This window comes from Saccopteryx bilineata, chromosome 2 (genome assembly GCF_036850765.1).
Source record: "Saccopteryx bilineata isolate mSacBil1 chromosome 2, mSacBil1_pri_phased_curated, whole genome shotgun sequence".
In the NCBI taxonomy this organism is placed as follows: domain Eukaryota; kingdom Metazoa; phylum Chordata; class Mammalia; order Chiroptera; family Emballonuridae; genus Saccopteryx; species Saccopteryx bilineata.
This window is the reverse complement of record NC_089491.1, coordinates 344,135,718-344,159,390: the sequence shown is the minus strand read 5'-3', so window position 1 is coordinate 344,159,390 and position 23,673 is coordinate 344,135,718. Positions and strand designations below refer to the sequence as shown.

General features: G+C 43.1%; 2 protein-coding genes across 2 annotated transcripts; one reads left to right on the top strand and one right to left on the bottom strand.

The window, feature by feature from the left end:
• Positions 1–8,992: 8,992 nt before the first annotated feature.
• Positions 8,993–11,105, top strand: LOC136324638 (olfactory receptor-like protein OLF3). The gene is made up of 2 exons (XM_066257787.1): positions 8,993–9,136; positions 10,132–11,105. The coding sequence occupies exons 1-2, from the start codon at positions 9,127–9,129 to the stop codon at positions 11,103–11,105; spliced, it is 984 nt and encodes a 327-aa protein (XP_066113884.1). The 5' UTR covers positions 8,993–9,126.
• A 10,492-nt stretch (positions 11,106–21,597) lies between these two features.
• On the bottom strand, positions 21,598–22,536 carry TAS2R41 (taste 2 receptor member 41). Its single transcript, XM_066255304.1, has one exon. The coding sequence runs from the start codon at positions 22,534–22,536 to the stop codon at positions 21,598–21,600; it is 939 nt and encodes a 312-aa protein (XP_066111401.1).
• Between the last annotated feature and the right edge of the window lie 1,137 nt (positions 22,537–23,673).

Genomic DNA, 23,673 nt, shown 5'->3' with positions numbered 1-23,673 from the left:
TTCAAAATGTTCCTGTCAGCACTGCGCAAATCAGCAAAAAGTTACAAGTTGCTTAAACACCAACATGTGACTGAATAAATGAATTATGGTTTATCCCTATAATAGAATCCTATGCAGCTGCCAAAAAAAAAAAAAAAAAAAAAGAGGAGGAGGGGAGGAGGGGGGAAGAGGAGAAGTTTGATCTGAGACAGACATGACCCATCTCTCACATGTTGTTAAGTGAAAAAGCAAGGCGCATGATAGCATGCATTAAGGAGTCACCCCTGATTCCGGCCTTGTCACATGGTACTTCCACTCCTGGAAGGCTCCTCCCTCAGACCTTCACAGGCTGGCTCTCTGTCATTCAGACGCTGTTGCAGCTCAAATCCTGACTTGTCATAGAACAGAGGCCTGCCCTGGTCACCCTATAGAATACCACCTCTCTGCCCTCTCTCCCATTAACAGGCTTTAATTTGCAAGCACCTCTCCTTGTTGCAAATTATCTGACACTTTTTAATGTTGTAATTGCCTGTTCCTCCCAACAGAATATACACACTGTGAAATCTGTCTGCTTCATTCCCTGTTCCTGAACAGTGTCCGCTCTATAGTAGCTGCTCCACGCTAACACCATTTATATAGAAAAACACATTGAATAGAATGCGTGTGCATGGTGTGTATGCTCATATATGTCCTAAATGCTTTACACAAACATACACATACACGTAACCAAGTTAAGAGTCTGAGGACGTGAAGGACAGAGGTAGACAGACCTCAACTTTTCATTGAATACTTTCGTTATACACATACATGCAATCATTATTCAAGAAATACAAAATAAAATAAGAGCTAAGCAGAGGGAGAGGAATACACAGAAGAGGCGTTTTTTCTTCTTTTTTTAAGAGCAATCAGAAAAATAAGAGAAAAGCCAAGATGGTGTGGCATCACAGATGTCAAGGAAAGAACAGGGTGATCAACAGCCAAACTGTTGTATGGGAATAGTGAGAAACAAACGTCTTGCCACACAATCAATCAGCTGGCCAAATTAAGAAACTAGGAGTCTTTAATTTGCTGGCTACGCGGACCGCATGGAAACCTAAGTCGTTCAAATCAATACAGCCCTGAACACAGTTTGGGGTTATGTTTTATAGGGAGAATTATATACTGGTTGAGGAATGGGGAAGGGAGAAAGTGTAACAGTAAAACAAAGCAGTAAAACAAGCTTTCTTACAATGTTTCAGCAGTGGTCGGCAAACTCATTAGTCAACAGAGCCAAATATCAACAGTACAACGATTGAAATTTCTTCTGAGAGCCAAATTTTAAACTTAAACTATATAGGTAGGGACATTCGTTATTGAGGTAGCACCCAACATGGTATTTTGTGAAAGAGCTACACTCAAGGGTCCAAAGAGCAGCATGTGGCTCGTGAGCCGCAGTTTGCCAACCAGGGAATAGGGTTAATTCAGGGAGAAACATTCTGAGAACACTTGCTACTTCACAAATCTAGTCCAAGGCCACAGTCTGGGAAACCAGCCTCAAGGCCAATAGAGAGTAACTTACTTTCAGAAAAAGTAAGTTTGGCTAAAAGTCTCTTTGTTTTAGAGAAAGTAAGTTTGCCAAAATTATTTCTGTTTACAAGCCTTTCTTTTCTACACTTCAAAATGACACTACTCTTTCTGGAATAATAGGATACTGGGGCTAGAGATGACATCAGAGATGTCTAACCCAGCCCAAAGAGCACCAAACTCACCTGCACAAACTTCAGCAAAGCATGCAGGAAAGGTCCGACAGCCAAACAACGCAGCCCACGCCCAGAAATATTGTGCAGCCAGGGACCATGCGTGGCTGCCCGCCCCTACCTACTACCACACGCATCTCTGCGCTTGTTCTGATTGGCGTTGGTCCTGGGTGAACTGAGGGTCCCGAGGTGGTGCTGGGCTTTGTCTTGGTACACTGCTCTCTGCCTCCCTTTCCTGTTCTGTGAGGGAGGTCTGAGATGGGAGAGCTAGCGGAGTGATCAAATGTTTGACTGCATGAGAAGTTGAAAGCTTCAGCAGGAGAAATTTACTCTCATTTTGTTTAAAAAACAAAACATTTTACCCACAATATTCTTGAAAATTTGTTCTCAAAAAGCACGTGATGACATAAGCTATATTTCCCTGTAAGAACAATATTGGGATTATAGTTAATACTATATTGAAGATTTGAACGTAGCCAGGGGAGTGGGACTTGAAAGTTCTCATCACAAGAAAGAAAATAGGTAACCGTGTGTGCTGATGGGTGTTAACCAGCCTTACGGCGGTGGTCACTTTGCCGTGTATACTAATATAGCATTACACTGTACACCTGAAACGAATATACTGTCATGTCAGTTATAGCTCAATTTAAAAACTTTAAAAAATATATTATAAATGGAGGGCTAGTTTTTCAACTGAACATTGTTATTAAATTAATCCTCTCAGTGATTTTCAACCTTTTTTTTTCATGGCACAAACACACACTAATTACTAAGGTCAGTGCCCCTGACTAAATACAACCATTTTCATCTCATGGCACAAATAAATTAGTTACTAAAGAAGAAGAGGTCAGGGCCCCTTTTTCTTTAGTAATTAGTTTATGAGTGTGTGAGAAACAAAGGTTGAAAATCACTGCTCTACATGGTAAAAAATATAAAAGCATTATAAATTTTCTAAATAAGTAAAAAATATAAAAGCATTATAAGCTTTCTAAATAAGTTAATGAAACACTCTAATGCTTTATAAAAATGTGCATCAGTGGTACCTATTTTTAATGCAAAGGTTCTAAACAAAAAAAGGCACATGTAGATCATAAAAAAATGTAACTTGACATACAAACTTGATTTTTTAAATATATGCTAGCTTTAGTAATTTTTAATCAAGTTTTGATTTTTGTAGACTTTTAAATATTTAGACAATCCAGATATCTTAAAAATCACTTTTCAAGGATGTTTGAAGTAGATATCTTTTTCTCCGAATAAACATCTCTTTCATAAGCAGAAGCTGACTGTCATGTAGCAGCGTGGTCCTGCAGTCGGATCTGCCATGGCTGCATTCTTCATTTCCTCTCTACCCGTCTGGATTCACAGTCAGTTGCATCCATGGAAGAATGGATAGAACAGAATGGCCAGCAACCCGAGCCAAAAGCCAACAAGAAGAAGCTGAATGCAGATCAGGGTTGAGATACGTATGGAGCACAGAGACTACAGGAACCAATGGGTAGAGGAACTCTGAGAATTCCCTCACTGGAATTCCATGGAGTTGAAAGTGAAAGCCCCACTAGATCACTAGAGAGAGCAAAAAAGCTACATTTTCATTAACATCCATGGAGAATGTACTTTAATTTGTTACTCCACCACATAGGCAAAGTGACTTTGAAGTAAAGGTCGCTCTGACTCTGTGTGTGTTACTAATCTATTAAAGACAGACTTCTACAAACTCAGCTGTACTCTACCTGTTCAATGTTAATACATACTAAGGAAGTTACATCAGGTTTCAAGGAGATAATTCTTATAAAGCATGCAGCACTGCTTGACAAGGCAGTGACGCAGTGGATAGAGCATCGGACTGGGACATGGAGGACCCAGGTTCAAGGCTCTGAGGTCGCCAGCTTGAGTGCGGGCTCATCTGGTTTGAACAAGGCTCACCAGCTCGAGCCCAAGGTCGCTGGCTTGAGCAAGGGGGTCACTCCGTCTGCTGTAGCCCCCCCACCCCCATCAAGGCATATATGAGAAAGTAATCAATGAACAACTAAGGAGCCACAATGAAGAATTGATGCTTCTCATCTCTCTCTCTCCCTTCCTGTCTGTCCCTAACTATCCCTCTCTCTGTCTCTCTCTGTCTCTGTCACAAAAAAAAAAAAAAAAAAAAGCATGTAGCACTCATTAAACATCAGTGGCCAAGTCTTGCTTTCTCATCCCCACCACCACCACCACTTCAGAGGTTTCCCCCAAGTCACACAGAGAAGACCAAAGCACAGAAATGCCATTTTAAATGTTTCCTAGTGTGTGAAGGGAGGGAGCCAGGCAGTGCTCAGAGCCTCTCGTGACAGGGCTCACAAGTGAAGAAGAGTTGTACCCAGGGCTATGGAAGCTGCAGTCAGGTACAGCAGTCAGCCCACGAAACCTGCTTTTGACAAGGTGCCTGCAGACATTGCACTGGGGAAGGGTGGGGCAACACGAATTCTTTTTTTTTTTTTTTTAAGTGGAAAGAACTGAAAGGGGGAGGTGCCTGAGAATCAGATATAGCAGTTCACTGGAACTGCTAAACTATTCCTAGTAACAGGAGAGTCTTGTGGCGAGGAGATAGGAGGGCGGAGAAGGAGGGGTGGGGAAGGAATAGTGATGGGGCAATTCCAAAGGAGTGAAGGCAAAGGGCCAGGCAAGCTGCAGGTCTGGGACTGCACAGACATTACAGGAAGGGAACTTTCTCCAAGAGCTAGGGTCTGATTAGTATATAAAATGTTGGTTCTGTCAGCAAATCTCCTGGTGTGGATCAGGCTCAAAGGAGAAAATTACTCCTATCTACGCAAGGCCACAGTTTGGAACCCACAATGGTCTGATTCCAGTCTCAAGATCTCAGTTTCTAGGGTGAATGGAGAATACAGGCAATCCCCGGGTTACGAACAAGATAGGTTCTATAGGTTTGTTCTTAAGTTGAATTTGTATGTGAGTTAGAACAGGAACGTTTACCTATTAAATATAGCATAGACAGATGTTTGTCTTAACATATAAACACTTGAAAATTTTCAAACCTACAGAACCTATCTTGATCATAACCCAGGGACTCCTGCACTTGTAATGGCCACACTGGAAAACGCAGGCTTCCAGAGCTGCAGGCTCCTTCGAGTTCTCATCAAATCTCGGTTTCACAGGTGAAAAAACTGAGACCCAGGGAGATTAAATGACATGCCCAAAGTTGCAGAGCTCCATATACCAAAGCCAGATCACCAGTGATCTTGTCTCTAGACCAGAATGTGTGTCACCACAGAATAGTTACAGATTTACCCAATGATTCAGAACCTGTCATCACGGTTACTTTGCTGAGGCCGAGTTTTAACGATCGCTTCCCCCCACTCCTTAACACCTGCATGTTGTCCAAAGACCAGTCAGTAGCGCTGAACATTAGGCCAGCGAGTTGGTTTCTCAGCATCCCTATCTCGACGTGACATATCTATATGAATAGTAATTTTTAAATTTTCATTTGGATTCATATTAAAAAAGTAATAGGATTTTGGCAGACATTTTTCAAAATACAGATGAGCAAGAACAAGAGGATAAAAATATCTATAAGTCTATTACCAGACTTTGCCCATTGACATGCTATGATCATTCTTCCGGCTCTTTCTCTATGTTCCAGTCTTTACATACACCCAACTGCAGGCAAATTAATTTTTGCAATGTAGGACCATACTGAACCTACTGTTTTCTGACCTTCTTCCCGTCCAGTTACACGTCATGTGTAACCTTAGTGTTTGGAAGAAGGAGAGAGCTGCATTTTTATTTTACCAGCAAGGAAATTATTTTCATCAAATGATCACGTACTTTGTCATCTGGGAGGCAGTACTCAGCGGTTCTTTTCCTTTACCATTGGCTCACCTCCGTCACCTCATCCTAAGTGATGAGCCTCAGGAACCCCACCTCTCAGGGTTCACCCTCTCTTTCTCTTCCCCCTCATAGTGCCCTCAGACTGTTTTTCACCTCTGCCCTCCCTCAGCTTTGGGGCTCCGACTCCAAGTCAGAAGGCCCACTGGTTTTTCCCCTTTGATGGACTGTGAGGTTGGGAGAGCTTCAGGTCCTTTGGGTCCTGGGCTCAGCTGGAGGGTGGAAGGAGCAGAGGTGAGCCCAAGCTCCCCATCGCTTGCACAGAGGGAAGCACGTGAGCCGAGACCCCTTCCCCAGTCTACTGCCCCTAGAGTGACAAGTCTTCAAGATAATTAAACCTGTACCTTGCTGATACTGGACAGTTATTGCAAAAAAAAAAAAAAAAGAAAAAAATTCCAGTGGGTTACTCGCTAACAATGTCTCTGCTTTTTCTTCCCGTATTACCAAAGAGCCATGTTTTATCACCATAGAAACAGGTAGGTAAATATTGTGAGTGAAACCCCATCCTGACTCATCACTGTTTTCTCTGTTCCTTCCAGTAATGCCGGTGAAGAGATTAAAGCTTTGAGAAGTGATCAAGAACTGAGAGATCAAGATTAGGGAAAGCTGGAGAAGCTGTTGGTGGTTTGAAAATACGGAAAGAAAACCCAGTTCAACAGAAATGTGACGTGAGAGACCACCAAGGAGCCTGTAGAAATATTTTAATGACTGTGAACTTGGGACTTCTCAATAGCTTCCAGACCATGGACATGATTCTACTGTACAGTGCTTACTTGCCACTGAAATATGTGGAGGGAGGGAAGAAGAGGCATTAACTTCCTTCCCATTGGAGGGAGGTTGGGCTCTTAGACTTTCCTCCTGTCTCCTGACTCCTGCCAAACCTCTCCAGCGATGCCATAGCCTTGAAGGACCGTGCAAGACTCCAAAGAGACATGGAAGGGCTCATTAGCCCGGTAACTAGAAGAATTAAAAGTTGAGATAAAACACTTTCACAATGTTTATCCCATTGGGATCTCAGAAGAGTGAGGAGCTGGGGTGGTGGCTGCTGAGAAATAGGTGGGAGGGGGACAGGAGAGGGTAAAGAAATGCACCAAGAGCAAATAATTGCCCTCTGGGGAGTTTTAGGTTCTGAAAAATCTCAGCTAAGACTGACAAAGTAAACCCTCCACATCCAGGAAGAGAATGGACAACTGCTCCAAGGACTTCCTGAGAGATGTGCTGCCTCCCCATCCACAATAGGTCCTGTGCAGAAGGCGAACACTCAGCTCCGGTGAGTCCCCCAAAGGGAAGGTTATGAGGAGGCTGAGAGGACACAGTCCAAATCCCTGGGAGCAGCCAGGGCTGCCCTGGCATTGCCCTCTGTGTTCTCTCACTGGTTGTACGTAGAGGCTCTTCGGTCCTTCCCATGACCTAGACAATGCAACTCCTTGTTTATGAGCCACTCAGTAGAGTCCTCGGTCTTGGTCAGTCATCCAATCAATAGTATAAACTGAAGTGCTCGGTGTGTACAGATATACATCAAAGAACTGAAGAGTAGAGATCGAAAGAGATAAGCTCTTTTCTTGGCCGCGAAGCATTTTCATTGTGTTGGAGTTAAGATGACGAACTGTTGTTAAGAACCAAAGATAGATGTAGACTTCATCCTTTCTCAGTTCTGGCCCCTGATCAGGCTGAAAACTTGGAGTCAGGGATGACATCACTCAAGGAAATATCTGGGGCCAACTTTAGAAAGAAGCTCATGCGTGTATCAGAAGTCTACCAGTCTCTCAGCCTTGACCCAAGAGGTTCTTTCATTTCTATTTGTATGGCCCTTTCCCTATTTCATTAGCCTCTGTTTTTCAAGTCAGCCCCATCCCAGTCATTAACGCCTCCCCAAACAGTTATATAGGATAGGAATGCTTTGATTCCCATACCCAAGAACCAAAAATATTTTATTTCCTTTAGTGCTAATACAGAGCGTTCAAAGACTGAAGAATTTCTTTTCCCCTTTTTATAGTGCTTTAAACTACAGTTTATGTACATTCCTTTATTGCAGATCTTTAGAACTTGGAGAAGTCTTGGTGTTTGCTCATTGTGCAGGCAAAGAAATACAGCTCAAAAAGGTAGTGCTTTATAATGATACATAGATGCCTTATTAATACAGATCGAATCCCAGATCTCCAATCTACACACACCTTAAACCTCATCTACTTTTTTTCAAGAAGAAAATGGATTGGTTGTTTCTTTACTTATACTTTGTTATTTCTACATATCTGCCTGGCTAGTTACATATTCTGATTCTGTATGTCTCCAGGTACCAGACTTGACACTTGAGCTTTCTTTGAAAACTACAATAGATCATAACTCATTCTCTCTGTTTTCCTGACAGACTGAGCTCCTGGACAGGGAGACGAGACGATATTGGTCCCTGTTACCCCAGCACCTGCTGCTGGACCAGGTACCAGGTACTAAGTCAAGTAAAGTGGAATGAAATTCTCTAATTATCCCAAAAATTGAAGGACGAAGCTTGTTATTAATAAAAATAGTTTATCATCATCTAAAAACAGCATCAAAATTTATTGGGAAAAAAGTCCTTGGTTTCCTTGTCTGTAAAATGAGATGGATGGTACACATGATCTCTATTATTCCTTTCATTTACATTTTTTATATTCTTAAATAGTAAGAGAGCTCTTCTGGAGGGGCTCCTGGTCCATGACAGTGCTTCTCAAGGTGAGGGTTCCGGATGCTGTAGCAGCCTCAGGATCACAGCAGATCAGACTGCATCACTTCCTCTGCCGAGACAAGGACCAGGCTCTGTGGGCAGCCACGGGCTCCCTGAGGCTGTGCTCAGAACCCCACCCACCAGCTACCAGGCTCTGGCCCTAGAACCCAGTCTCCAACCGACCCTAAGACCCTAACTAACACCAGGTGCTAGTCTTAGCAGTTTCTACAGTGACACCTTTGGCCACTGCAGGGCCAGGGCTGAATAGGAAGCTAGAAGATGCCCGCCCCATCCAGGCTCTCTGCTCTCTCCCTCCACCAGTAGGAGCCCAGGCTACCATTCCCAGCCAGAAGAAATCTGAATTGAATTATGTGTTTCAACTCTATTGTATTTGATTCCATAGCTCCAATCTGGCTTTCTTAACACTGATGTATTGCATGTGTCCTCTGTTTGGCTCTCGTTAAATGCTCACAGATTTTACCAATATCCTTTTTTTTTTCATATTTTTTTATTTGAGTCTGTGGCACTGCTGGTTTTCTAAACACAAATTCCTAACATTGAAAGGCAGCATTTTCTAGAACCTGGTTGAAAACATTGTGCCTCATATACTTCATAATATTTTCAACAGATGACTTAATTTATGAATTATTTTAAGAGCAAGAATGGTGCCTTGAGGTTACATTTGCATTAAGAAAAACTGATGGCATTTAATTCTATTTTTATAACAGATTGGTCAACATGTTGGAAGGGAGAGAGAGCCCAGAGAAATCTTAGAAGAATTCACTCCCCTTGAGAAAAATTCAGTGGTTTTCAGTCCCTTCATACTCAATGGTAATATGTAAGTATCACTGGTTTCCAAATGTTTTCATTACATTATCTGTTAATCATTTATTCAAACATATAAATAAATGCCTGCAACTTACTATACAAATTGAACATTATTGAGAAGGAAGGCATAACTGCAGTGGTCATTTAATTATAGCTGCAAATTTAATTAACCAGCTAGTAATCTTGTTCGTCTCCATTGCAGCACTTAGCACAAGTGTACTTAATTAATTTTTGTAATTATTAATCTAATCTGTGTTCCTGATTACATTATAAGAACCAAGGAAAAAGGACTTGTGCTTCTGTCTTTCTCATTCACAGACAGGTGTCTAATGCCTAGCACTGTCCCCGACACATAAAGGGGCTGAACAGATACTGTTTTAAAAGATTTAAACTCCATCTGGACTGGTGGACACAATGAGAATGATAGGAGAGATTCCTATGTAGGCAGTCACCTAGACTGGACCCTAGAAGAAACGTAAGAGCAGCCAAACCCAGTCTTTCAGGAGAGACAGGGGAGAAACTGGCTGCCTTCTTTGGTCTCAGGTGTCTGATTATGATACTTGACCAGCTGATGCTCCACATGGCAGAATCTCTCCTTCATCGCAGTTTTCCACTTTTCTTCCCTCTTTAGCCTCTTTGTTCCTTCCTTTTTCTTTTTTTTACTTTATTTTCCTTCCTTCTATAGTTCTTTCTCCCTTTCCTCTAACATATCTTTTGTCTGCATTGCTAGGCTATCACCAACATAATTGTAACTGTGCTGGATCCTAGACATCAAATGATGACCATAAGGGGGACTTTGTCCTTAAGAATCTCACAGTTTAGTGTGAGAACCCAAGTGTCCCTTTCTCCAGCATCTTTGCTACAATCTCCCCTAAGCACCTATGTGAAGTTAACCTGAGGGAAGGTCTCCCCATTCCAGCTCCAGTCCAAGCCCACAGCTTAACCAGAGACTCCGGAAGCATGACCTGTGCTTGTCTTTCTCTGATTCCACACCTCCCCCTGTAGCCTGCTCCACCGGCTCCTTGAAGAGGGACAACCTCACTTGGGTGGGTGAGTTTATCCTACTGGGGCTCTCCAGCGACAGGCAGACCCAGGCTGGACTCTTTGTCCTGTTTGCGGCCGCCTACCTGCTGACCCTGCTGGGCAATGGCCTTATCATCCTCCTCGTCCTGCTAGATGCCAGACTGCGCTTGCCCATGTATTTCTTCCTCTGCCACCTCTCGGTGGTGGACATCTGCTACACCTCCAGCGGAGTCCCCCAGATGCTGGTGCACTTGGTCCTAGAGAAGAAGACAATCTCCTTTACTCGATGTGGAAGCCAGCTCTTCTTCTCGCTGGCCTTGGGGGGGACTGAGTTCTTGCTGCTGGCCGCGATGGCCTATGACCGCTACGTGGCGGTCTGTGACCCACTGCGTTACGCGGCAGTGATGGGCCCAAAGCGCTGCACAGCACTGGCAGCCATCTCTTGGCTTGTGGGCGTGGCTAACTCTGCGGTGGAGACGGCGATCACCATGCGCCTGCCCACCTGTGGGCACCACGTGCTGAATCATGTGGCCTGTGAGACCCTGGCACTCCTCAGCTTGGCCTGTGTGGACATCACCCTCAACCAAATAGTCATAGTGGCCTCCAGCGTGGTGGTGCTGCTGGTGCCCTGCGGCCTGGTCTCCCTGTCCTATGCCCACATTGTGGCCGCCATCTTGCGGATCCGCTCCACCGGGGGCCGCCGCAAAGCCTTCTGGACCTGTGCGTCCCACCTCACTGTGGTCTCCATGTGCTATGGGATGGCCCTGGTGACCTATGTGCGGCCCCAGTCCACCGCCTCAGCCGAGCAGGACAAGTTGGTGGTGCTCTTTTATGCTGTCGTGACCCCCATGTTGAACCCGCTCATCTATAGTCTGCGGAACAAGGAGATGAAGGCTGCACTGAGTCGAGTCCTGAGGAGCTCTCAGTCAAAACAGTGGAGCATGACTTTGTCATAAGAGTATGCGTGTGCACGCGCGCGCACATGTTCATGTCTGCGTACTTGTGTGCATGTGTGCGTGCGTGTGGACATTTGTGTGCACGTGTGTGCCTGTGAATGAGAAAGACAGAAGTAGGAGGACTACAACAATTTATACTACTATCTTTGGAGGTAATAGAGAAGTGGAATTTTATCTCTGGAGCCTTTTTTTTTATCCTGACTCAGTCAAAAATATGTAAATTACAACAACTTAGAAATACATATACCTTACAGAAAATTAAGTGGAAAATATATATATATTTATATATATATATATAAATTTTTATATATATAGTGACATATAGAAATTAGAAAGATTAAATAAGCCAGGGAAGTACACAAAATTTATGCCAAGAAAGTCAATTTCCTCTCTAAAATTTATAACTGCGTGTCTAAGCTTCTCTGCAATCAGTGAGAAAAGGGGGGACGAGAATATGTAAGTTACAAAATTCACTGTGCCAGCGGGATCAAACTGGCCTTAACCAGAAGGGTCAAGGTCATCCACGCACACAAGGGCCAGCCCAGCTCAGTAGGGTGGGGGATGCACACAGGGCGTTAGAGCCAAAAAGTCCAAGTTCAGGACCTCAAATACCTATCTTTACACAATCCGGGCTGAGGGTATCTTCTTGTGGACACCAGGAGCTGTATAAGGCACACACCCCTGGCAAGAAATCACCGCACATGCCCTGGGAGGGGAGCTGAGCTCCATGAGGAAAGAACCATGCTCCCCGCTGGTGGGAATGTCATGCTGTCCCTCGGGTAGCACACTCTGAAGGGCTGCACTCCACTTGTCCCAAAACAGGAAGTGAAGCTGCATTTTATCCAGAGACGTGTTATTTAAAAAAAAAAAAAAAAGAAGAAACTTTACAAAATCAGAATAAAGCATTCCTTACTTAAATATTATAGATGTCTCATAGAGTTGGGACAATAATCTATTGACACCTTCTAACATAACAATTAAAACATATCTTTTATATATAAAATAATATGTAAATTCTTTTCTCCACAGCCAAAGTGCATACACCTAGTTTATCCAAAGAAGACATCAATTCGTTAAGGTACATACAGGTTAGAGAAGTGGTGGAAGGGGGGGTCCACAATGTTTTCCTACTTATCCCATTGTTTGTGTTTTAAGAGTTTAGTTTTTCTTTCCTTTGTTTTTTTGGGAGGGTCCTTGTAAAGAGAGATTAGATGTATTTAAAGGGCACTAATTGATGAGAAGGAAACAACTGTTTGTCCCCTCAAGAGATCCCTTTAAGTGAAGTCACATTTGAGGTGGCCTCACAGAGTGGATGCTGCAAATGTCTACAAGAAATGTCTACACTGAGCTTCTAGGTGAAAGAATGAATTTCAAAGAAACCACCCCTCACTGTGATGTTCATTCATTCACTCAGTCAGTCTACTAACTCCAGGTGCCAGTCTCGGTTAGAAACTAAAAGGGGCACAGGGGAAAGAAGAAACACCCTCTCTGCCCCCAAGCAGTTAGTTAGGAGTCAGAAAGAGGGAGTGAAAGTGGACTTGGCGGAGGGTTTTTCCAGCTCTCCCTACTGGCTGCTGAGAAGGTTGAGAGTTAGTGTGCGGGCTCCATACTCGCACTCAACTAGGAAGTGGGGGTTTCCCTTTTATAGACAAAATGGAGAGAGGTCAGCTGACTTGATGCCCTGGGCCTCCAGTCCACTGACCTGGGCTAATTGCCCTCCCACCTTTGTCTCTGTGTTACCTGTGGCAGTTCAATGTCTCCATCACTACACCTTTCCAGACAGGGCTCCCTCTCTCCCCACAATCACACCTGCCCTACATTTCATCCTGTGGGCCGCTGCTGCCCACCGGAGGATGGATATACTCCTGTGCTCTGTGGATGGAGCAGGAAGAACACGAGATTGTGGTCCTCGGGTTCTGGACCCAGTTCCAGCTCTGCTCCCAACGGGGCAGATCACCTCGAGCAAATCCCTTCTGCTGAGCCTCAGCTTTCTCATTTGTGAAGGGATGAGGTTGCAAGGATCCTAAAGGTTCCTTCCAGCTTTCTTTTCTGACTCTTGTTTAGCACCTTATTCTCTTCAGTGGTGAGGATTTCCGTTGCTGTTCTCAGTACTCAGGAGCCACACGTGGGGACTAAAGCTTGGTTACTTAGTGTAAAGACTTTTAGCAGAATTTACTTTTTCCGAAAGTAAGTTACTCCCTATTGGCCTTGAGACTGGTTTCTCAGACTTCCCAGACTGAAGCCTTAGACTAGCTTTGCGAAGTAGCAGCTGTTCTCAGAATGTTTCTCCATGAATTAATCCTATAGATAAACACTGTAAGAAAGCTTGTTTCCCTGCTTTGTTTTACTGTTATGCTTTCTCCCCTCCCCATTCCTCAATCAGTATGTAATTCTCCCCATAAAATCTAACTCCAAACTGTGTTCAGGACTGCACTGATTTGAACAATTTAGGGTTTCCATGTGGTCTGCATAGCTGGCTAATTAAAGACTCCTAATTTCTTAATTTGGCTAATTGATTGATTGTGTGGCAGATAAACTAACCACGGGGCAAGAACTGTTCCTGACAGCCCCACATGCAGTAGAGACTTTGCTTAGAGGAACTCCAGAAAGGTAGATGTCTAATGCTAGGATCACGCAGTATCAAGCCCTGCTCACAGATCAGCCTCACATTAAGTTTGTCCAGACGCAGGCTATCAACCCAGCAAGCCTGATGCCTGACAAAGAACCAAGCATCCCCTTGCATGACTGCTCTAAAGTGTTAGCCTCTGTTCAAACTGCAAGACCGGACCTTACTAATGTACCTCTATTAAATGCAGAAGTACAGCTATTCACTGATGGCAGCAGTTTTGTCCTAAATAGAGTTCAATATACTGGAGCAGCTATAGTAACTCTTGATAAGACCATATAGGCCCAAGTCTTGTCCCACAGGACCTCAGCTCAGCAGGCAGAACTTATCGTTGTCACCCAGGCGTTGAGGTGGGCCAAAAGAAAGAAGGTCAACATTTACAATGACAGTAGGTATGCTTTTGCTACTGCCCAGGTTCATGCAGCAATCTATAAGGAGAGAAAATTCCTGACATCTGCTGGTAAGGACATTAAAAACCAAGAGATTTTAGCTTTACGAGAAGCTATTTGGTTGCCGGAAACTGTAGCACGTATTCATTGCAAGGGGACTCAACAGAGGCAAAATGTAATTGGGCAGCAGATAAGGCAGCCAAAGAAGTTGCTTTAAAACCAGTAGGGCCTTTGGAAATCTTAGTAACTTTACCAGAAAGCTTACTGCCAGAGATACTTTTTTTTATAATCAACTAGAGGAGGATTTTGCTATAAGAAAAGGGATGTCTAAAATAAAGAAGTGTAGTTAGAGTTGCCAGACAAGAGCCCTGAGCAGAGAGGTTATCAGTCAGCTACATCAAGCTACTCATTTAGGCCAAACTAAGCTAATAGAATCATTTAAGAAAAATTACCACTTGCCAGGCTTAGAAGCTATTGCAGAAAGGATAATGTCCAAGTGTCTAATTTGTGCCCAGGTAAATACTAAACAAAATTGAGAAATCGTAAAGAAAAATAGAGATAAAGGAGCTTTCCCAAGTGAACATTACGGATAGATTTCACAGAGATAAAGTACAGGGATATAAGTATCTATTAGTCTTACTGACACCTTTTCAGGATAGGTAGAGGCTTTTCCTACTAGAAATGAGAATTCAATAACAGATGTTAAGAAATTGCTATATAAAATTATTCCCAGATTTAACTTGCCCATTAATATTAGGTCTAATAATGGGCCTGCATTTGTATCTAAGGTCTCACAGCTAGTAGGAAAGGCACTCAACATTAATTAGAAATTACACTGTGCTTATAGACCTCAGAGTTCAGTTCATCCTTTCAGCTTGTCCCGAGCTCTGAAGTCCTAACTAAATTCATTTTAGAAATTGGTGAAAACTGGACTGACTTATTCCCCCTAGTTTTGCTAGAAGCTAAATATAGCCCCTACTAGGAAAAATTCACCCCACATAGAATTGTATTAGACAGGGTGACGTCCCTTCTCCCTAGGCTCCCTTGAAGATGAAGACAGTGCAAACGGATCCCATCAACCCCTGTAAGTTGACCCTGAGAAGGACAACATGCTCTGCTCCAGCCACGGACCAGGAGCTGGCTGGTCTACACACAGCAGAAGCTTGAGGAAAGTCGCAGAGGACGTCTTTATAATTAAACTTTAGGAAGGGGGGGGAGCTCGGGTCCGGGGAAGGCCAGAGCATGTCATCTCAAGATTTAATACATGTGCTGCTATAAGTCATAAAGAAAAGGTGTATAAGTCCCTTCACTAAGGAAGAGGCATATTTTAAAAGAAAATTGCTTATTACTAATTTAAGTTGTCACTAAAAGTGAAGATCTTTAAAATTAAGAATTCTGATTAAAAAGGGATTGTATAGTTTTGATAATAGAAGTTATAAGGTATAAATGTACTTTTAAGAAAAGAGAAAAAGTAAGTTGTTATGAAAGCTAGTTATTTCTGAATAGATAAGAAAGTTCATGAAAGCTAAGGGTTTATGTAAGTTGCAGAAGGTTTGTGCAGGTTGTAAGTGGTTTATATAAAGAAAAGAAACAGACCTGTGGTGGTGCAGTGGTTAAAGCGTCGACCTGGAAATGCTGAGGTCGCCAGTTCGAAACCCTGGGCTTGCCTGGTCAAGGCACATATGGGAGTTGATGCTTCCAGCTCCTCCCCACCTTCTCTCTCTGTCCCTCTCTCCTCTGTCTCTCTCTGTCCCTTTCTCTCTCCTCTCTAAAATGAATAAATAAAATTTAAAAAAAACAAAAACAAAATAAAAATAAAAATAAAAAATAAAAAAATTAAAAAAAGCCTGACCTGTGGTGGTGCAGTGGATAAAGCGTCGACCTGGAAATTCTGAGGTCGCCGGTTCGAAACCCTGGGCTTGCCTGGTCAAGGCACATATGGGAGTTGATGCTTCCTGCTCCTCCCCCCTTCTCTCTCTCTCTCTTCTTTCTAAAATGAATAAAAAATAAAAACAAAACAAAAAAAAAAAAAAAGAAAAGAAACAGGTTTAGGGAACAGAATAAGCCTCTGTTATATATTCTAGCAAATGTTATGCCTCAAATTTATTTGTATAAAAGAAATAGTTTTACAAAATAGAAGAGGCTTAGATTTACTTTTCCTTCAACAAGGTAGCTTATGTGCAGCATTAAGGGAAACTTGTTGTTTCTATGCTAATAATTCTAGTATAATTAAAGAAAGCCTATCTTTAGTTAGGGCAAACATAGAAAAAAGAAAAGAATTTGAACAGTCAGAAAATTAGTTTCAAAGAATGCTTAATTAGTCATTGTAGCTTTTGTCTACAGCAATTGGTCCTCTTACTTTAATTTTAACTTATCTAATAGTACGACCATGTTTAATTTTATAACAAGGTTTGTTCGAGAAAGAATAAACTCTATAAAATTAAAGTAATCAGAAATCAATACACACCAATACAAGAGGATGGCATCAAAAACAAATCATTGATTTGATTAGAATTTAATTAAAACTAGTAGGGAATGAAATGTAGAAAAGAGAGGTTTGTAACATAAATAATTTTTGGCAAACTTACTTTCCTTTAAACAAAAAGACTTTTAGCAGAACTTACTTTTTCCAAAAGTAAGTTACTCCCTATTGGCCTTGAGACTGGTTTCCCAGACTTCCCAAACTGTGGCCTTGGACTATCTTTGTGAAGGAGCAGCTGTTCTTAGACTGTTTCTCCCTGAATTAACCCTATAGATAAACACTGTAAGAAAGCTTGTTTCACTGCTTTGTTTTACTGTTAAGCTTTCTCTCCTCCCCATTCCTCAATCAGTATGTAATTCTACCTATAAAACCTAACTCCAAACTGTGTTCAGGACCACATTGATTTGAATGACTTAGATTTCCATGCGGTCCGTGTAGCTGGCTAATTAAAAATTCCTAATTTCTTAATTTGGCTAATTGTGTGGCAAAATGTTTGTTTCTCACTGTTCTGATATAACAGTGTGCTGTCAACAACAACAAAATAAAGTCTCTCTGGAAAGCCAGGCGCTCCCATCCCAGGAGCAGGGTCAGAAACTCAGCGCCAAAGCCACTTCCTATTCTGAGCATTTCTACAATGATACCTTCTGGCCACGGAAGCACTGGAAGACAGATAAGCATAGGTTCCAACTACCCAGGAGAGACAGGATAGTACCCAACTGCGCTGCGCACTGACCACAAGCCCTATCTTCAAACCCTGTTAGAAATTCTTGGCTTGAACTGTTTCCATTTCTATTCCATTGGATTCTGTTGCCCCTCTCCCATATCCTTAATACAAACCCTTTCCCTTTAGAGAAAGCTCAGAAACTTATGAAGGGCTTTCTCACACATCACTTCAATTGATACTCACTAGTTCTTCCCTGGTCGAAGATGTTCTAAAACGTTGCTTTCGGACCAGGCCCCAGAAAGCTAAGACCAAGGGGAGACCCAGCTCTCACCACAACAAGATAACCAGGATCGCATTTTCACTAATTTGTACTGGGATTTGAAGCAAATCATTTAACTCTCTTGGCTTCAGCTTTTCTAAACGAAGAATAAGAAGTCTACCCCAAAAGGCCTTTCCTCCTCAAAGACTCTTCCACATTTATCTCAAAACAAATTCCTCTATCAAAAACCATGCATTGAGTCTTTAGAAGCAAGGTTCAAGTTTCCCTCTAAAGCAGCGATTCTCAAACCCAGCTTCACCTGTTATACCTGGGAAACATTCAAAGTTATTATTATCCTAATGTCTGGGTTCCACCCATCTGAGATTCTAATTTAATGACTCCAGAGCGTGGTCTGGGCTTCTGGAGTTTTCCAAGCATCCCTGGTGATTCTAATGTGTGGCCAATGTGGAAAGCACCAATCTGGGATCCACCAGGGATCCTGTGGGATTTTCCTAGAATACTATTATCTGGAATGTTTTCTCTTCCTCTCTAGCTCCCCCTAATGGGCCTTTCCATGGGCCCTTCCAGCCGTTGGACTCTTGTCCATGTCCCTATGGTGTCTCCTTATTATCCTACTAGACAAGAGCACTTCCTTCTCTCACCAAAGGCACAGGAGGCTCGAAGGACAGGTTACTAATACACAGGTAAATAAAGACTACAGAATTGCTTAGCACATTCATATGAACCAAAAAAAAAAAAGGAGAGGGAGAGAATGGCATCTTTATCCTTTGATAGAGGCTAAAGACCAGGAAAGTAAGCAGGGAGGCATTCCGAGGGCCAGCTTGTCTTTGCTTTGATGGAAGGATTTATACACAACAAAGCTCCAAGGGTTTTAGGGGCACTCCCTTCCTGACCTCATCGGTTCCCAAACGCTCTGTCACTGCTAGTAAGTGATGTGTGCGTTCACCTTTTATTAATCACTTACTTTAATATTCAAAGAAATGCCAGCATTCACCAAGAAAATGGCAGTCTTGCACAAAGTTGGGACATAATTACAGCTGGCATAATGTTCTACACAGTGAGGCCTTGATCTTATCAACCTAGGATGAAGCTTGATTAATCAGTAGGCTGAGAACCAAGTGAGCGATGTTCTGTCACTGAGCCAGCCTGGCTTACGGGAGCATCAAGAAGAAGCACCAACCCAGCCTGAGCAAGGAGGACAAAGGGGAATTCCAGGCCTACATCTTGGGATTAGAGCACAGGCCTCAAGACCTTTAAACTCTTTTTATGCTTGCTCCCAACAAAAATGTTTTCATGGGAAGCATTCATTAGGAATCTTTGTACAAAAAAGAAAAATCATTGAAAATCCCTGACTTGAAGAAGTTTGCAGTCTAATGGAAAAAACATACAAGTCCTTGCAGTCCTCCCTAAAGTTCTTTGTCCACTTCCAGACTCTGGGAACTCGGATCCTGATTCCACCCTCTCTAACCACCTCCTCCCGCAACAGCCTGGCCCGCCTGTCCTAGCGGGGGGACTTGACCTGGGTGGGTGAACTTGTCTGAATGGGGCTCTTGTGACAGACATCCAGACTGGATTTCCTGTCCTGTTTGGGGCCACCCATCTGCTAACCCTGCTGGGCTCATCACCCTACTGATCAAGCTGGACGCCCAACTACATCTGCAGCCTCTTGGTGCTGGCCATCTGCTACAGCCCCAGACGCTGCTGCCCTGGCCCCCAGAGAAGACCACCTCCTTTGCCCAATATGGAGCCCAGCTCTTCTTGCTCGCCCTGGTCGGGAAGGGGACTCAAGTTCCTTCTACTGCCTGCTATGGCTTAGGACTGCTCCATGGTGGTCTGTGACCCACAGAACAGCATGCATATTGTAGAGCTGCTCACATAAAAAGTCACAGGGAGAAGAACATAGTTAATAAGGTATCTGGGTCGTTAGCTCCTGGATGTGCCTAAGTTAGCTGACTGGTTTGTTAGTTAGGTTTTAGTGGCTTTCTGCTATAAAATAAAATATATCTAGAAGGACAGATAAAGAAAAAACTACTAAGAGTACACCTGAAATTAATATTATATTGAATGTCAACTGTAATTTAAAAAAAAATTTTTTTTTAAATTTTTAACTAGTAAGAATGTCTCAAAAGGGGATGAGAGGGAGATTTTTATATACACTCTTAAGTGTATTTAGAATTTTTAACCATGCGAATGTATCACCTATTAAAAAGTAAATGTTTGAAATTAAAATGTAGAATAATTTGCCCCAAAATTATAGCTCATGAGTGTGCATCCATTCAACAGCATTCACCCTTATTGGTAGGGAAATTCTTTCACTCTCAGAGACTAAAATTTCTCCTTATCAGGAATCCAGTTGCAAGTTGGTCTCTGAAATTTGCACGTTGATACCTCTTAGCAAAACTTTTAATGGCACCCAAGTCTAATTTAAATGTTCTACAAAATTATTTCTAAAAACATTTGCATAGTAGTTGGAGCAAAAACTATTTTAAAACATTAAAACATAAGATTTAGTAGGATAATTCTTTTTTTAAGAGATTAAATAATTTTTGGACACCAACAAATGAAAATTCTTGAGTCTTTGGTTCTCAGAGAAAAAGTACATGTTTATTCAATTCACAGGTAATTTTGTGACACTTACTTGAGGGGGAAAAAGTCCCAGAGACAATATTCACAGGAGAAAATCACAATGTGTGATTCTAAAGAAAGAATAAACAATGGGAACAGTCTGGTTGTGCCACTCAGACGTCAGAGAGGAGGCAACTGAGGCAGAACAATAAAAATATTAATGAGAAAAGAAATGAGGTGGTGTAAAGAACCCTTCTAGTAGTTTGTTTTGTTTTTGCTTTTTGTTTTTTGTTTTTTCTGAAGCTGGAAACAGGGAGAGACAGTCAGACAGACTCCCGCATGCGCCCGACCGGGATCCACCCGGCACGCCCACCAGGGGCGATGCTCTGCCCACCAGGGGGCGATGCTCTGCCCCTCCGGGGTGTCGCTCTGCCGCGACCAGAGCCACTCTAGCGCCTGGGGCAGAGGCCAAGGAGCCATACCCAGCGCCTGGGCCATCTTTGCTCCAATGGAGCCTTGGCTGCAGGAGGGGAAGAGAGAGACAGAGAGGAAGGAGGGGGGGTGGAGAAGCAAATGGGCGCTTCTCCTATGTGCCCTGGCCGGGAATTGAACCCGGGTCCCCTGCACGCCAGGCCAATGCTCTACCGCTGAGCCAACCGGCCAGGGCTCTAGTAGTTTTAATAAAATCAAAACCGAATTACCGCCTGACCTGTGGTGGCGCAGTGGATAAAGCGTCGACCTGGAAATGCTGAGGTCGCCGGTTCGAAACCCTGGGCTTGCCTGGTCAAGGCACATATGGGAGTTGATGCTTCCAGCTCCTCCCCCTACTCTCTCTGTCTCTCTCTCCCTCTCTGTCTCTCTCTCTCTCCCTCTCTCTCTCCTCTCTAAAAATGAATAAATAAAATTAAAAAAAAAAAATTAAAAAAAAAAAACAACCAGCAAAAAAAAAAAAAAAAAAAAAAAACCGAATTACCCAAGTTTGGGGAGAGGAAAAAAATTTATCCCAAAAGGAAAGGCTTTTAGACCTCGCAACCCTGGCCACTGTCCACCACCACTGTCCCTTAGTAGTCTCCACTGCATCATTCTCAGCGGGGTGGCTGCCTCCCCATCCACACCCTAATTCTACATTTTCTCTTCACCCCCCCTTAGGCTGTCAAGATAAGATAGTATATTTAATCAAAACTTTCTAAATGAAGGCTTCTTCGCAACAAAAAGGATACAAACAGAGAGAGTAGCACAACATTTTGTATTCTTACCTGGACAATACTGGCTCTCTGGGACACATGGGACCCCATTTTAACAGTGTCCCAAGGAAGGTATCATGCTCAGAGAGCACCCAGATATTACTCTCCTTCTCCCCTTTTCAAAGGAGGGATGCCCCAGCACAGTCTCTGAAACATCTATCTATGAAGATTTTTTCTACGTAAATGGTCTGTCATCCTCCCTTGAGTCTTTTCTGGGGGTCAGGATAAGGAGACCATGCCACCTAGGCCCCCCAGAAACCCCTGGCCAAAAGAAATAGCTGCCCAAACACCTCCCGAAGCCTGCGGTTGCTGAGGATGAGGATGAAGGGGTGTACCGCCGTGCACAGGTACATTAAACTTTGCCATGGCCAGAACCAGTCAGTCTTTATGGCAAAGAAGCGTCCAGCATCAATGATCAGGAACATGAAAGACAGAGCATAAAGAACGACGAAGTAGATGAGTGACCTCAGAGCCTTGATGTGAGCCTGGGTGCTAGCGTCCTGCAGGCCATGGGCATTTTGCCGCATTGTCCAAGTGTGTCTCCTCAGAGAATCAATCAACAGCACAGTTGAGATCAGAAAAACAAAGCAAGGAACTGACCACATGACACATTTTAGAGGCATCAAATAATGAGTTTCTATCATCCTGCTCCACTCATCGTAGGTCAAATTGTCATGAAAGTTTCTAATTAAGAAATCATCAAACACAGAGTGATCTCCCGCAATGAAGAGCTGGCTGACAAGGCAGGCGCCCAGCAAAGAGCCCAGGAAAGAGCCCAGCAGGAGCCAGGGCACGGATCTTGGGAACCTCCACTTCAGCCAGAGGAAGGTAGGGTGGGTGAAGTTAGCGATCTTCATGCAGAAAAGGACGCTGAGCCAGGCACTGAACCAGAAAGTGGCCAAATTCAGAAAGTGCCAATGAATACGAAAGAGCTTCCGAATGAGACTATGCCTGCTCGCCCTCGGGTGAGCCACGTAATAAAAGTTGTGCACCATTCCAAGGAATTGCAGGCAGAAACGGGAGGCACCCAAGCTAATGAGGATCATGTCAGAGGGGAGCAGCCTCCCAAACCGCCTCCATTCTCTGCTCAGCACTAGCACAATGAAGCCACTGGCCAGGATTCCCAGGAGAGACAGCAGGGAAAAGATCACTATGAAGAGGGTTATGAATGCTGGTTGCATTTTGGCCCCTCCTCTGGTCACCTCCCTTACCTTGGTCCCTGGCCTCGTCCCTATACCCACTCACAGTCCCTCTCAATTCTTCCTTGGGATGTGACAAGAATGCTCAGGCCCTGCATCTGGGCCAGAGCTCACTGAGAAGGAAGCTGCTCGGGCTATGAAGGGAAGGTGAGCTTGGCTCAGTGAGGATGCAAATATCCCCTGGGCTCCGTTACCCCTATGCCTACCAACCCGCCCTGATTTGCTTTCTCTGGTTTTGCCTGCATGTTGCCATGGTTAACATCAACATCGACGGTTTCTCAGGGGGTCTGTGACTGAGTTTCATCCATCTTATGCCATCTTTGGGACCAATAAACATACCCCTCCCTCCCCATCAGACCATTCTCAAGATATTAAATCGACAGGCAAGAAGTACAGAGAAACATTCATATGGCCAAGACTTAGGCAAATAATGAGGCTAAAGAAGTTGCCAAATCACATGAGAATTGAGTAAACGTACTTTTTGTTCTGAAAAAAGAATCAAGAATTTTCACTTAGTTGGTGTCCAACAATTATTTAACCTCTTTTTTTTTAATAAAAGAATCACCCTATTAAACCTTATGTTTAAATGTTTTAAAATAGTTTGCTCCAATTACTATGCAAATGTTGTTACACATCCATCCTTAAGTAGGAGCAGTCCTCCCCTTCAAGGTCAGTTACCTTGGTTCAACTTTGTAACAAACCTCTTCTTAAATCCTTCCTGGTCCTGTGCTGTAAATAACTGACAATCCTTTAAACTGGTCTCATGTTTGCAGTGAGATCATTCATTTTCTTGTGGTTATGGGATTGAGGGCATCTGCTTCCTGCTGGGTGTTGACTGAATGTCACCCTCACATCCTAGTGGCAGGCTGTTTCAACATGGCGTCTCAAATCAGCAAAAACAGTCTCTAGAAGAAGTCTTCAATATCCTAACACAGGGGTCGGGAACCTTTTTGGCTGAGAGAGCCATGAACGCCACATATTTTTTTTTTTTTCAGATTTCAATTTCTTTTTTTTTTTTTTTTTTTTTTTTTATTTTTTTTTTATTTATTTATTTTTTATTTTATTTTATAATTTTATTTTTTTAATGGGGTGACATCAATAAATCAGGATACATATATT